The sequence below is a fragment of the Halichoerus grypus genome, chromosome X (genome assembly GCF_964656455.1).
Source record: "Halichoerus grypus chromosome X, mHalGry1.hap1.1, whole genome shotgun sequence".
Lineage (NCBI taxonomy): Eukaryota > Metazoa > Chordata > Mammalia > Carnivora > Phocidae > Halichoerus > Halichoerus grypus.
This window is the reverse complement of record NC_135727.1, coordinates 70,383,767-70,397,801: the sequence shown is the minus strand read 5'-3', so window position 1 is coordinate 70,397,801 and position 14,035 is coordinate 70,383,767. Positions and strand designations below refer to the sequence as shown.

General features: G+C 43.8%; 1 protein-coding gene across 1 annotated transcript; it reads left to right on the top strand.

The window, feature by feature from the left end:
• Positions 1–4,502: 4,502 nt before the first annotated feature.
• On the top strand, positions 4,503–13,011 carry LOC118554771 (rho-related GTP-binding protein RhoG-like). Its single transcript, XM_036122580.2, has 3 exons — positions 4,503–4,588; positions 9,152–9,249; positions 9,438–13,011. The coding sequence occupies exons 2-3, from the start codon at positions 9,238–9,240 to the stop codon at positions 10,026–10,028; spliced, it is 603 nt and encodes a 200-aa protein (XP_035978473.1). The 5' UTR covers positions 4,503–4,588; positions 9,152–9,237; the 3' UTR covers positions 10,029–13,011.
• The last annotated feature ends 1,024 nt before the right edge of the window (positions 13,012–14,035 follow it).

Below are 14,035 nucleotides of genomic sequence, written 5' to 3'. Positions count from 1 at the left end.
TATTTCAGAAAATTATACACAAGCCACAGAGAGGAAGAAAATATCACAAGTCATATGTCTGACAAAGGATTTTTTTAAAGATCTATTTATTTATCTTAGAGAAAGAGAGAGAGCATGAGCAGGGGGTAGAGGTAGAAGGAGAGGGAGAAGCAGACTCTCCACTGAGCAGGGATCCTGATGTGGGACTTGATCCCAGAACCCTGGGATCATGACCTGAGCCAAAGGCAGATGCTTAACCAACTGAGCCACCCAGGTGCCCCAAAATTGTCAATATACTAAAAATCATTTAGTTGTGCATTTAAAATGGGTGAATTTATGATGTGTAAATTTTTACCCCAATAAAGCTGTTTTAAAAAGATAATTACCCATTTGGGCCAGCAATCACATTCATATTTCCCCAAATGAACTGAAAACTCACGACCACACAAAAACCTGCACTTAGACGTTTATAGTGCTTTATTCATAATTGCCGAATCTTGGAAGCAACCAAGATGTCCTTCAGAAGGTGAATGTATAAATAAACTGTGGTACATCCAGACAATAGAATATTATTCACTAAAAAGAAATGAGCCATCAAGCCATAAAAAGACATGGGAGAACCTCAAATGCACATTACTAAAGTGAAAGAGCCAATCTGAAAATTCTACATATTGTACGATTCCAACTATATGACATTCTGGAAAAGGCAAAACTATGGAGACAGTAAAAAGATCGTGGTTGCCAGGGATTGTGGGGAGAGGGGAATGAATAGGCAGACCACAGACGGTTTTTAGACAGTGAAACTATTCTGTATGCTATAGTAATAGTGGATATATGTCATTGTATATTTGTCAAAACTCATAGGATATAAAACACCAAGAGTGAACTCTAACGTAAACAACAGACTTTGGATTGTAACAATGTGTCAATGTAGGTTCATCTGTTGTAACAAATGTGCTACTCTGGTGGTGTGGGTTGTTGAGATAGTGGGGTAGGCTCTGCCTGTGTGGGGGCAGGAGATATGTGGAAATTCTCTGTAATTCCTGCTCAATTTTGCTGTACCTAAAACTGCTCTAAAAAATAAAGTCTATTGGGGTGCCTGGCTGGCTCAGTTGGTACAGCATGTGACTCTTGATCTTGGAGCTGTGAGTACGAGTCCCATGCTGGGGGTAGAGCTTACTTAAAAGAAATTAAAATAAAATAAAGTCTATTAAAAATTAACTGTTGTGGCACTTGGGTGGCTCATTCAGTTAAGCATCCGCCTTCGGCTCAAGTCATGATCCCAGGGGCCTGGGATCAAGTCCCGCGTCAGGCTCCCTGTTCAGTGGGGAGCCTGCTTCTCCCTCTCCCTCTCCTGCTCCCCCTGCTTATGTCCCCCCCCCCCGTCAAATAAATACATAAAACCTTTAAAAAAAATTCACTGTTTATGGGGCCCTTGGGTGGCTCAGTCGGTTGAGCATCTGACTCTTGGTTTCGGCTCAGGTCATGATTTCCTGGATCACGGGATTGAGCCCCGCACCAGGCTCCATGCTCAGTGGGGAGTCTACTTGAAGATTCTCTCCCTCTGCCCCTACCCCCACTCGTGCACGTGCTCTCTCTCTCTCTTTCTCTAAAGTAAATAAATCTTTAAAAAAATGTAAATGTTTAAACAAAAATAATAACAATGTATTGTGGGGTAAAAGTAAAATGCATAACAACAGTGTAAAGTCCAGGAAGAGAGAAATGGAAGTACATTAATGTAAGTACATAACAACATATAACTCTTTGTGAAGTGGTATAATAACACTTGAAGGTAGACTGATAAGTTATGGCTGTACATAATAAACCTATAAGCAACCACTCGAATAACAAAACAGAGATGTAAAGCTAATAAGCCAATAAGGAGATAAAAATGGAATTAAAATAATATTGATTAATCCAAAAGAATGTAGAAAAAGAGGAAAAAGAGAGCAAAGAAGAGATGGGGCAAATGGAAAACAAATAGCAAAATGACAGACTCAAACTTAAACCATATTAACAATTACATTAAATGTAGATGGTCCAAACACTCCAATTACAGGGTCAAGATGATCAGGTTGGGTAAAAAAAAAAAAAAAAAAAAAAAAAAAGCAAGACCTAACCATTTGCTGCCAAAAAGAAATGCTCTTTAAATACAAAGACACAAATAGGTTAGAAGTAAAAGTCTGTAAACAAAGAGGTGCCATATGATAACACTGGTTAAAAGAAAGGTGGAGGGGCTATATAAATATGGGACAAAGTAGATTTCAGAACAAAGATACCAGGAATAAAGAAGGTAATTTCATAATGATAAAGGGGTCAATAAATGAAGAAGACATAACAATTCTAAATATGTGTATGCCTAATATAAGAGCTTCAAAATACATGAATCAAAAACTGACAAACTGCAAGGAAAACTAGACAAATCCACAGTCCTAGTCAGAGATTTCAATACCCTTCTCTCAGTAATTAATAGAACGAGTAAGCATAAAGTTAGTGAGGATACAGAAGAAGTGAACAACACTATTAACCAAATTGACCCAGTTGACATTTTTAGAACACTCCACCCAATAACAACAAAATACATATTCTTTTCAAGTGCACGTGGAGTATTTACCAGGATAGACCATATTTTAGGCCACAAAAAAAATCTCAATGAATTCAAAAGGGTCAAGTCATACAAAATATATTCTTTAAAAACAATGGAATTAAATTACACACCAACAACCAAAAGATCTCTGGAAAATCCTCAAATATTTGAAAATGGAACAATCCACTTCTAGATATCCCATGGGTCAAAGAAGAAATCAAAAGAGAAATTAGAAAATATTTTGAACTGAATAAGGATGAAACCACATGGCATTCTGCTAATGCAGTATTTAGGGGGTAATTTTTAAAGATTTTATTTATTTATCTGTCAGAGAGAGAGAGACAGAGCACAAGTAGGGGGAGCGGCAGGCAGAGGGAGAAGCAGACTCCCCGCTGAGCAGGGAGCCTGATGTGGGGCTCGATCCCAGGACCCTGGGGTCATGACCTGAGCCGAAGACAGACGCTCAACCGACTGAGCCACCCAGGTGGCCCTAAGGGGGTAATTTTTTAAAAAAATATATTTTATTTATTTATTTTGAGAGAGAAAGAGAAAGAGAGAGAGAGGGAGAGAGAGAGTGCATGCAAGAGCTGGAGGGAGGGGCAGAAGGAGAGGGAGAGAGAGAATCTTAAGCAGGCTCCTCCACACTCAGCGCAGAGCCTGATGCAGGGCTTGATCTCACGACCCTGAGATCATGACCTGAGCCAAAATCAAGAGTCGGTTGCTTAGCGCAGTGAGCCACCCAGGTGCCCCTTAGCGAGTAGTTTTTATGCACTAAAAACCTATCTTAGAACAGAAGAAATGTCTCAAAACAATGACTTCAGCTTTCACTTCAGTCAAAAGAAGAGCAAATAAAACTCAAAGTAAAGGAACAAAAATAATGAAGATCAAAGTGGAAATCAGCGAAATAGAAAACAATAGAGAAAGTCAACAAAACCAGATTCTTCTATTCCAGTGTTCATAGCACCATTATTCACAATAGTCAAACGTTGGAAAAAAACAAAACGTCCATCAGTAAATGAATGGTAGCTAGAAAAGTCAAATTCATGGAGACAGAAAGTTGGTTTCCAGGGGCTGGAGGCAGGGGGGAATGAGGAGTTATTGCTTAATGGTTACAGAGTTTCTGCTTGGGATGACAAAAAAGTTTTGGAAATATCAATGGTGATGGTTTTGCACAACATTGTGAATGTACTTAATGCCATGGAATCGTACACTTGAAAATGCTTAAAAGGGCAAATTTTGTGATGCGTAGTTGCCACGATTTAAAACATTAATAATGTAACATACAAAAAACACACTGAATCGTACAAAAATTTTTAAAGATTATTATTTTTATTTTTAAGCAATCTCTACACCCAAGGTAGGGCTGGAACTTACAACCCCGAGATCAGGAGTCACAGGCTCTACTGACTGAGCCAGCCAGGCACCCCTGAATTGTACAATTTAAATGAGTGAATTTATATCTCAGTAAAGCCGCTAAAAAAGGAGTGCATACTGTATGATTCCACTTACGGAAAAGTCTGGAAAATGCAAATTACTATGGTGATCGAAAGTAACTCTAATTCGCTCACTTTCTCATCTTCTTTTACCGCCTCCATTTTTCCTAGTACTTCAGTTTCCTGCCTGCCTCCTTATGTCAACGTCGGTCTTGAGGAGGAAATCGGGGTCTGGGGAGGAGGGGGCGGCCTCACTGTGCCAAGGGAAAGAGGAGCCTTGGGGAACCTCTGAACCGAGTAGTTTGTCTTGGGGTCCGCACCTGGGGGCCGGGTCGAAGTAATCCTCGATTACCCCAAGGGGCAGTCAGTCTAGAAGCCCGTGACTCGCAGACCGTGGGGCTGGCGTTGGACTCCACTTCCCAGGAGGTGTCGGGGCACCCAGCCGAGACTGCGTCTGACGACGGGGGTGGGACTCGGGAGCTGCCCGGATGTGGCGCCGAGCCCGCCGAGCCCGCCCACCTCGGCGAGAGTCGCGCCGGACGCTGTGCCCGCCGCGGTCAACGGCGCGGGAGGACGACCGCTTTGCCAGGTAATCCTTAGGGAGACTCCCCGCACCCAGCGCTGCCCCCCGCCCGCACCCCAATCCCCCGCGCTTTTCTTGAGTCTCCCCAGCCCGGGACGGCCGCGTTAGTCTGTGAGCCGTTCCTGAGATGGAAGGCGTTGGAGGGTGGGATGAGGTGGATGCATACGGGGGAGACTGAGCCAGCTCCTGCTGCTTGCGACTCGCATGTGGGGCACCTCTCTGTCCCAGGCTCGCGAGTCCCTAGGAAGTCCCGGAACCCAGCAGCCTTGGTGGAGAAGGATGCGAGCGAAGTGCCGAGCGGGCTTGTGGGGCTCTTGCTGGGTCACTACCCCTGCCTCCCTGGTTTAAGTTTCCAGCCGCAGGATAGTCTTCGCCTGGCTCCGGTTTGAGGAGCGTTCACGGGGTTTCCTTCGGCCTCGAGAGTCCCAAAGCCTTCTGCGACTGGACTTGAACCAAAGAAGTCGGTCTTCAGTGTGAAAAAGCTGCCGGGGTTTAGTAGAGGAGCTAAGTTGTGGAGAGTAGTGAATACAGATGGGGGGTCTTCTGCTGAATTGTTTTGGTTTCAGAGAGTTACAGGGTGATTTCAAGTGGATTAGACCCAGACTTAGGGAAAGGGTGAGACTTGGAGGAGAATGTGCTAGAAACGGTAATCCTTTGAGCTGCGTTCTTGTCTTGACTCTTACTGGGTCTTCTACATTGTATCCAACCTAGGAGAAAATTGACTCCTATGCAGACTGTACATGTGAAGGAAGGATACTTTGTCAGACGAGGTTGGAAGATTTGGAAGAAACTGTAATTCCAGTTCACCGTGCATGACTGATTGGGAAGGGCACTTTCTGGGGGTGCTGGTTTCTGCAGCACCAGCCCTCTCCCAATTTCCAATCCTAGAGGCATACCTAAAGATCTCTGAGCTGCCCTGGTATCTACTTCACGGTGCTACTGGGAGGCTTAAATAAGATATGTAAAAGTATTTGGCACAATGCCTATAACAAGCTCTCATTTTTTAGTTTCCCTTTGCTTCCCCATAGCAACTTTCCCCCCCCCTTTGAGCCATGCATTACTTTGTATTCTTGTTTGCCTTTTCATATGAGTCCTGCCTTTACCACAAGATTGTAAGCTTCTAGCAGTCTTTCTTTTTACTCTTTTTTGAGTCCCTTCCAGCAGTGTGGTGCCCATGGGAATACCCGGGAGAATGTAGATAGTGGTGGTGATGAGGAGGGGAAAGCTGTAGGTGATCCATAACAGGACAGCATCGTGCTAGATCCCGAGGCTGAGGTAAACAAGCTTTTCTCATTTGCCTTTCTCTTATAACTCCTAGCCTTCTCTCAGAGCTCCAGACCCTTTAAAAAATATTTTTATTTTTAGTATTTTAAACCATTTTTAAATATACAGTACAGTAGTGTTAACTATATGCATATTGCTGTGCGGTAGATCTCTAGAATTTCTCATCTTGCAAAACTGAAACTTTCTTTTTTAAAGATTTTATTTATTTGAGAGAGAGAGCATGCAAGCGTGCCAGCACGAGTGGGGGGAGGGACAAGCAGACTCCCCACTGAGCGTGGACCCCCCCCCCCAATACGAGGCTCGATCCCAGGATCCTAAGATCATGACCTGAGCAGAAATCAAGAGTCAGACGCTTAACCGACTGAATCACCCAGGCACCCCACAAAATGGTTGAATAATATTCAACCTTAAAAAATACATATATCTCACATTTTCTTTATGTTTTCATCTATGATGGTCTTTAGGTTGCTTCCACCTCTTGGCTCTTTTTTTTAAATATTTTATTCATTTGAGAGAGAGAGATACAGAGAGAGAGAACATGAGCAGGGGAAGAGGGAGTGGGAGAAGCAGGCTCCCCACTGAGCCAAGAGCCCGATGTGGGGCTCAATCCCAGGACCTGGGATCATGACCTGAGCTGAAGGCAGACGCTTAACCATCTGAGCCACCCAGGCGCCCCCACCTCTTGGCTCTTGTGTGTAATGTTGGAATGAACACTGGTGTACAAGTATCTCTTAGAGATCCTGTTTTTAATTGGTTTAGATATATTTTTTAGTATTTTTAAACTTTTTAACTATGGATAATTCCAAACATACACATAAGTAAATAAAACAGTATGATGAACATGTGGGCTGAATAAATGAGTCAATTAATTGTACAAAGTAGCCCCCCAAAATACCTGGGAGTTTTCCTGAACCTCCCTTTCATAGAGAGTTTGCTATGGGTGAGGATGTCCTGGGTTTTGTTTCAGACCTGGGATGTTCTAGCTGCCCTTCATCATCTAGGCCCTCAGCCATCAGTGTGGCTTGAATGCCCATCTGCAGACCATATATACCAGGAGGGTTAGTAGATAGAAACAAGAAGAAATGAGCGTAGATGCCTTTTCCTAGTTACAGAGAGGAGGAGCTGAGCTTGCGGTGCGAAGTGGTCTTTGGGCCTAAGAGTTTGCTCTGGATCAGCAACTCCCTCAGATGCACAGTTGTCCTGAAAGCAGTCACTTGGAACAGAGACGTTGGATACCGGATGATACGGAATAGCAGACTGGGAAGATGAGTTGTTCATGCAGGAATTGCTATAGGAATTCAGAGGAGAAAGAAATGAATCCAGACTGGGAAAATCAAGGAAGGCTATTCTCAAAGAATGTGGTGGTGACTTTACCCTTTTTCCATTGACCTTGTATGTTTGATCCTTATGCCTGTTCCTAGATGGAAAAAGATAGGGCTGATGGTCAGTGAATACTGGAGCTGAATTACACTCCGGACTTTTAGCTGTGGGACCCATGCTAATGAAGGCTTCTAGGTGGAATGCCTTGCTAGTCAGAATTGGCTGTGTGGGATGAGAGCTACCTCTAGTGGGCCTGTGTGAAGCATACTCAGAAGGCCAACTTTTCTTTCTTTTTTTTTTTAAGATTTAATTTATTTATTTGAGAGAGATAGCGCAAAAGCAGGGGGGAGGGGCAGAGGGAGAGGGAGAAGCAGACTCCCCACTGAGCAGGGAGCCTGATGTGGGACTTGATCTCAGGACCCCAGGATCATGACCTGAGCCAAAGGCAGATGCTTAACCCACTGAGCCACCCAGGCACCCTGAAGGCCAACTTTTCTTTACTTTGACTGAAAATAAGGTGTTTTGTTTTGTCTATGATATGGGCCTAATGTAGACCTTAGCTAGTAAGACAACAGGGTGAAGGATGTATCTAGTCCCCCAAATTCTCAAGGTGAGAAACTAATTGATTCTCAATTTTTTAAAAGATTTTATTTATTTATTTGAGAGTGAGAGAGAGCACGAGAGGGGGGAGGGTCAGAGGGAGAAGCAGACTCCCCACTGAGCAGGGACCCTGATGTGGGACTTGATGCTAGGACTCCAGGATCATGACCTGAGCCGAAGGCATTCGCTTAACCAACTGAGCCACCCAGGCACCCTCAATTTTTTTTCTATAATCAAATACATATGACAGTTTATCCCCTTTCCTCCATGTTCTGACACTTGAAGAAGTTAATGCTATCATAGGATCAGGTCTGAAATTAGTGCAGTAGCTAAGAAGCTAAAGGAAATGGAGTGCTTTGTGGGCACTGACAGGGTAGGGCATTGATAGGGTTTTAATATGGGGGTATAAATGTGGGAGCTCATAGTAAACATACTTCTTGGAGGTCATTTGTGCCTTACCATTAACTCTCAAATACTTGGTTCATGAAGAAATGGATGAGAAAGTATGGTGGTGGTATGACCAATGGTTTTGCTCAGATAAGGTGGGAGGGGATGAGGTCCCTGGTTTGTCTAGCATTGTAATGACATTACAGAACTTTTGCCTTCCCCAGAACAGAAGAATTATGAAGTCGTAGTAGTTTCTAATACTTAATGAGTACTTTCTATCTGGCAGGCACTAATAAGTACCACACAAACATTCTTTCATGTAAGCCACGGGTGAAAAGCCTGCCCAAGCTGACAAAGCTTAGAAAAAGAAAGGACTGGTTTTGGACTCCAGGTGGTCTGACGTCAGAGCCTGGACTCTTAACTCCTCCTCTGGATGGCTAAGTCTGACTGGCCTACCTTTCTCCAAGTTTATGACGTCACTGTCAGGAACAGAGGTTTCTTTGCTGAGTCTATAGCCATAGACCCAAAGTAAGAGCTATATTTCTTTTGTTTCAACCTTTAGAACCTCCTTCTACATCAATGTATTTTTTTAAAGATTTATTTATTTGAGAGAGAGAGAGAGAACATGTGCATGTGGGAGGGGCAGAGGGAGAGGGAGAGAGAATCTCAAGCAGACTCGGTGCTGAGCACAGAGCGCAATGCAGGGCTCGATCCCATGACCCTGAGATCACGACCTGAGCCAAAACCGAGAGTCGGACGCCTAACTGACTGTGCCAGCCAGGTGCCCCAACATCAATGGCATTTTAAAAATTAGTTTCCATTTATTGAGCACCCGCTATGTTTTAGCACCTCTGATAGAGTATGCCAGACCTCCTGGCAAAAATGTAACAAATACCTATGTATATGAATGTTTTTTAATCTTTTTGGGCTCACAGCCCTTTTTGACAACCTGTTGACAGTTTTGGATCTTCTTTCCAGAAAAATTCACTTATGTACATGCACATAATATTGCATACTTCAGAGGCGGCTTCTAGGACCTACTGAAGTTTATCCTCTAGCAGTCCATGGACTCCACGGTAAGATCTCTTGCCCTATATAGTCTTTTCCAGCTGACTCTTCTATGGTGTTAAGGGGATGGGCAGTGGTGGTGGTGGTGGGGGTCTCACCTCCTCTCTTTCTCCTCAGAGAGAAATGTCTATAAAGCTTAGGCTACCCCAATGAACCAAGCATCTGCGAACATTCTTCCTTTCTCTCTTGCACTTAGGACTCCAACGGAAGAATGCAGACGATCAAATGCGTGGTTGTAGGAGATGGGGCTGTAGGTAAGACCTGCCTCCTCATCAGTTACACAACGAATGCCTTTCCTGAGGAGTATATCCCCACTGTCTTTGACAACTATAGTGCCCAGACATCTGTGGATGGCCAAATCGTCAGCCTGAACCTGTGGGACACAGCTGGCCAAGAGGAGTATGACCGACTGCGAACGCTGTCCTACCCCCAGACCAATATCTTTGTCATTTGTTTTTCCATTGGCAACCCATCCTCGTATGCCAATGTGAGGCATAAGTGGCACCCCGAGGTCTCCCATCATTGTCCCAATGTGCCCGTCCTGCTGGTAGGTACCAAGAGGGACCTGCGGAATGACACTGAGACAGTGAAGAAGCTCAAGGAACAGAGCCTAGTGCCCACAACTCCTCAGCAAGGCACTTCCCTGGCTAAGCAGGTCGGGGCTGTCAAGTATCTAGAATGTTCAGCCCTGATGCAGGATGGGGTGCACGAGGTATTTTCAGAAGCTGTTCGGGCTGTGCTTTACCCTGCCACAAAGAAGAACACCAAGAAGTGTGTCCTTTTATAGCTTTTGGGGTGCTACTTGGAGACTGCACCTAAGGGGGAATGAGAGGGATTCCTTTGATAGCATTGAACAGACAATGCCAGCATGAGCCATTTGTCTCTTTTCCTAGAAACCCTAGACTCCAGGTTATTGGGCTTTTGGAGGAACAAAGACAGCCTTGTTTGTACATGGCTGCTTTGAAGTTTGGTCTGAACCTTTTGGAGGAAGTTTGGGGAGAGAGAGAGAGTGAGAGAGAGAGAGACTGACTGACTTTTACCTCTAAATTAGCTTTCCTAGCTGTATTTACCATTGAGCAAGTGCCTCACAGAAAGACAAGTTTCTACAGTTTTCAAATCATTGCCTTAAACTTTCCGATATACTAATTTTAGAAAATCATTTTATATGTGATTCCTGGGTGTTCCCAGTGTCAACATGTTCTTCCCATTCTGGAGATGAGACATGCTTGCAAAAATGGTTAAGCAGCATTTTTCAAAGTTCTGGGAGATACTAATAGACGTTCCTTGACAAGGTTCTGTGGTCAAGTAAGTCAGGAACCAGTGGGTTTTTTTTTAAGTGTTTATTTAAATTCCAGTTAGTTAACATACAGTGTAATGTTAGTTTCAGGTGTACAATATAGCGATTCAACACTTCCGTACATCACCTGGTGCTCATCACAAGTGCCCTCCTCCATCCCATCACCTATTTCCCCCAGCCCCCCCCCACCTCCCTCTGGTAACCAGTGATTTAAATAAAGCAGGACTGGTTCCTCTACTGGGGGGATTTATAACTTTTAATAAGTGGGCAACATTTCCCAAATTTATTTCACTGAATCTTTTCTTTTTTCTTTTTTTTTTTGGTTCCACGCAACACCTGTTAACATCTCTGGAAGCACAGTTTGAGAGATGCTGGGTTAAGAGGAACTAGAAAATCCCAAAGAGGCTGTGGTGAAAAAAAAAAGCATAATGTGGTCCTGTTCTTTTTGATGTTTCCCTCTTTATGCCTTTGAGGGGAATGTTTATCAGCCACGGACTTGTTACTGGTTCCTCTTCTGCCCTCAGGAGATGAGTTTGGCACTTCGTCACGGTAGCACGTTGGATGTGGGGTCCGATGGTCAGATCTGCTATCAGATTATGATAGCACTATGGGCCTGGTGTTGTGGAATTAATCCCCCATAAAGCTATGTCCCTGAGGCCTCTGTGAGGCCCTTTTTTTCTGTCAGCTTCTGCTTCAGGGAAAGACCACTGAAGGTTAACCCCACAAACCAACCAACCAACCACCCAACCACCCAACCAAAATGTTCTGCCAGTCATTATCAGGGAGTTGTGTGATTCTTCTCAGTGTCCTACCTTGCTCTCTTCCTATTCCTCCCTCCTCTGTACATTGTGTGTGTGTGTGTGTGTGTGTGTGTGTGTGTGTGTGTGTGTGTGTTTTCAGTCCTGGTTGCCTTTTGAGGTCTTTTAGTTGCTCGAAGAAAGTTGGAGTATGTTGGATCTCCAGACCCTGGGGCTGTCACATTTGTGGGGATTTTGCTGGGGGATTTCAGCCTGCCCTGTGGCAGTAGGAGTCAGATTCCTTACCCCAGTAAGCCTGCTTCTCCTTATTCTCCCTAGTTGTATTTTTGACCTTCTTCATTTGATATGGAAGGAAAACTTACTTCTCCACCTGGCAGATAGTAGTTGACAACTCCACTGTGCACATATTCTCTTACCCTGCCAAAATAAGCATTGGATCTTTGAGAGTTTGGGAAATGGAGTTAAAAGAATCACGTAGCTCCTTCTGTGGTGAATGAAGGGTCTGTGCTTTGCTCTGGGATGGTCTTGCTGTTGCTCTTTGACATTATATGATCAGATTAGTCCTCAGGTTAACTGAGCCTCCTGGATAGGGTTGCCAGATAAAAGAGAGTAGTTTTGTTTTTGGTTTTTTTACAAATAATTTTTTAGTGTAAGTATGTACCATGCAATATTTGGGACATAGAGTCAAAAAATTATTTGCTGTTTATCTGAAATTCGAATTTAATGCGGCATCCTATATTTTTGTTTGCTAAATCTGGCACCCCTATTCTTGGAGAAGCGGAAGCTGGAGGTTGAGCAGATACCAAGTGTTGTTAGAAAGTGAAAGGTTACATAAGCTCACTATTCTTCCTCCTTTCCTTCTGGTTTTCCTTTCCCTCACCATGGACTAAAGTGTTCTGTTTTGCTTTTCCTTTATCCCTGCACTCTCCTCTTCATACAGTAATTCATTGGTGTATATTTCTACACCATTGTCTAAAGCTGTGGAGGATCCAGGATGGATAATATTGTCTAGTAGATGTCTTCTATCTCAGTTTCAATGTGCTGTATCTATTTCTGGCATGTGACCCAGGGCCTCCTGTTTGGAGGGGGGGTTGTAGGGGCTCTGTGTGAACAGGGTGTTAACTGGAAGAGGGTGAGGGTGGCCCTCCTTAACTAAGGCCCAGTAGCACTTTGGAAAGTGGGGGTCTATTATCGTAGTGTGGGGACTGTAGGAGTCAACTGGCCTGTGGGCACATGTGCCAACTGCTCTATGTAGTCACTGAGTTTTTCCCACGGGTGGCCAAATGAAGCACCTGTTGCTCGAGTGTATTCCGGTCTCAGGATGCTTGGATTGATGCTGCCTGAGGTGCTTACAGGACTTCATGGTTGAAAGGGGCTAGAAACACGGCTGTCACCTGTGTCTCTGGGAACTTTCCATTTAGCTACTGAAATCTTTTAAATTGGCTTTTAATTTAATAGCACCTCCTGCTCCTGCTTTGCCTGGGAAAATCTCAGATGTAAGCCTGGGCTTGGTCTGGTCAGACTCGCGTCCTCTAACGAGTGGAGGTGCGATCCCCAAGTCTGAGAGTATGGTTTTGTATTGGACTCATTTGATGGTCCTGAACAGACACTGACATCTTGATTTTTATACTTAAAAGGAATTTGTATGATGACTAACATGCTAATACCACTTTTAAATTGTTCATAATGAATGGCAATAAACTTTTCTGATTTTACTGGGTCTGTTGCTTTCTAAAAATCAAAGCAATTCCTCAACCCTCCTCCTTTGTCTTGAGTGGTTTCTAAATGCCTTTCAACTTGCAAAGGATGAAATAACTATAACTGTATTCCACATCGCACCTATGTGTAACTGTACTTATTTTTCTACCTCAGACGATCAGGGTGGGGAACTGTCTTCCCTGCTAACATTGATTCTCTCGTTCCTGCTGGTTTTCACTAATGACAGACCAGTTAGCTCCCTGTGGGTGATTTTTTAGTACACTACATTCAATAAACAATTATCACGCTCCTATTGTGTTACAGGTATTACAGTACTAGGGACTAGGGTTGTAAATATAGGACATAACATTTAATGTCCTTTGCCTCTTCCAGTTATTTCAGGAAAATATCCTTTCTCTGTGCGTTATAAAAATGAACTGATACTGTTAATTGTATATAGCGCTGGTGCACTATTAAGTGACTGCTAAAGGGGGCGCCTGGGTGGCTCAGTCAGTCAAGCAGCTGCCTTTGGCTCAGGTCGTGATCCCAGGGTCCTGGGATCGAGTCCCACATCGGGCTCCCTGCTCGGCGGGAAGCCTGCTTCTCCCTCTCCCACTCCCCCTGCTTGCGTTCCCTCTCTCACTGTCTCTCTCTGTCAAATAAATAAATAAAATCTTAAAAAAAAAAAGTGACTACTAAGGAAGAGCAAAACCATGTTGTGTTTTGTTTTGCTTTGCAAACAGCTTTATTGAAATATAATTACATACCAAAAAATTCACCCATTTCAGGTATACAGTTTAATGACTTTTAGTAAATTTACTGACTTATACAGCTGTCACCAAAATCCAGTTTTTTTTTAAGATTTTATTTTATTATTTTTTAAAGATTTTATTTATTTATTTGAGAGTGAGCGAGCAAGCATGAGAGAGAGCACAAGGGTGGGGGGGAGAGGGAGAAGCAGGCTCCCCGTCAAGCAGGGAGCCCGATGTGGGACTTGATCCCAGGACCCTGAGATCATGACCTGAGCCGAAGGCAGATGCT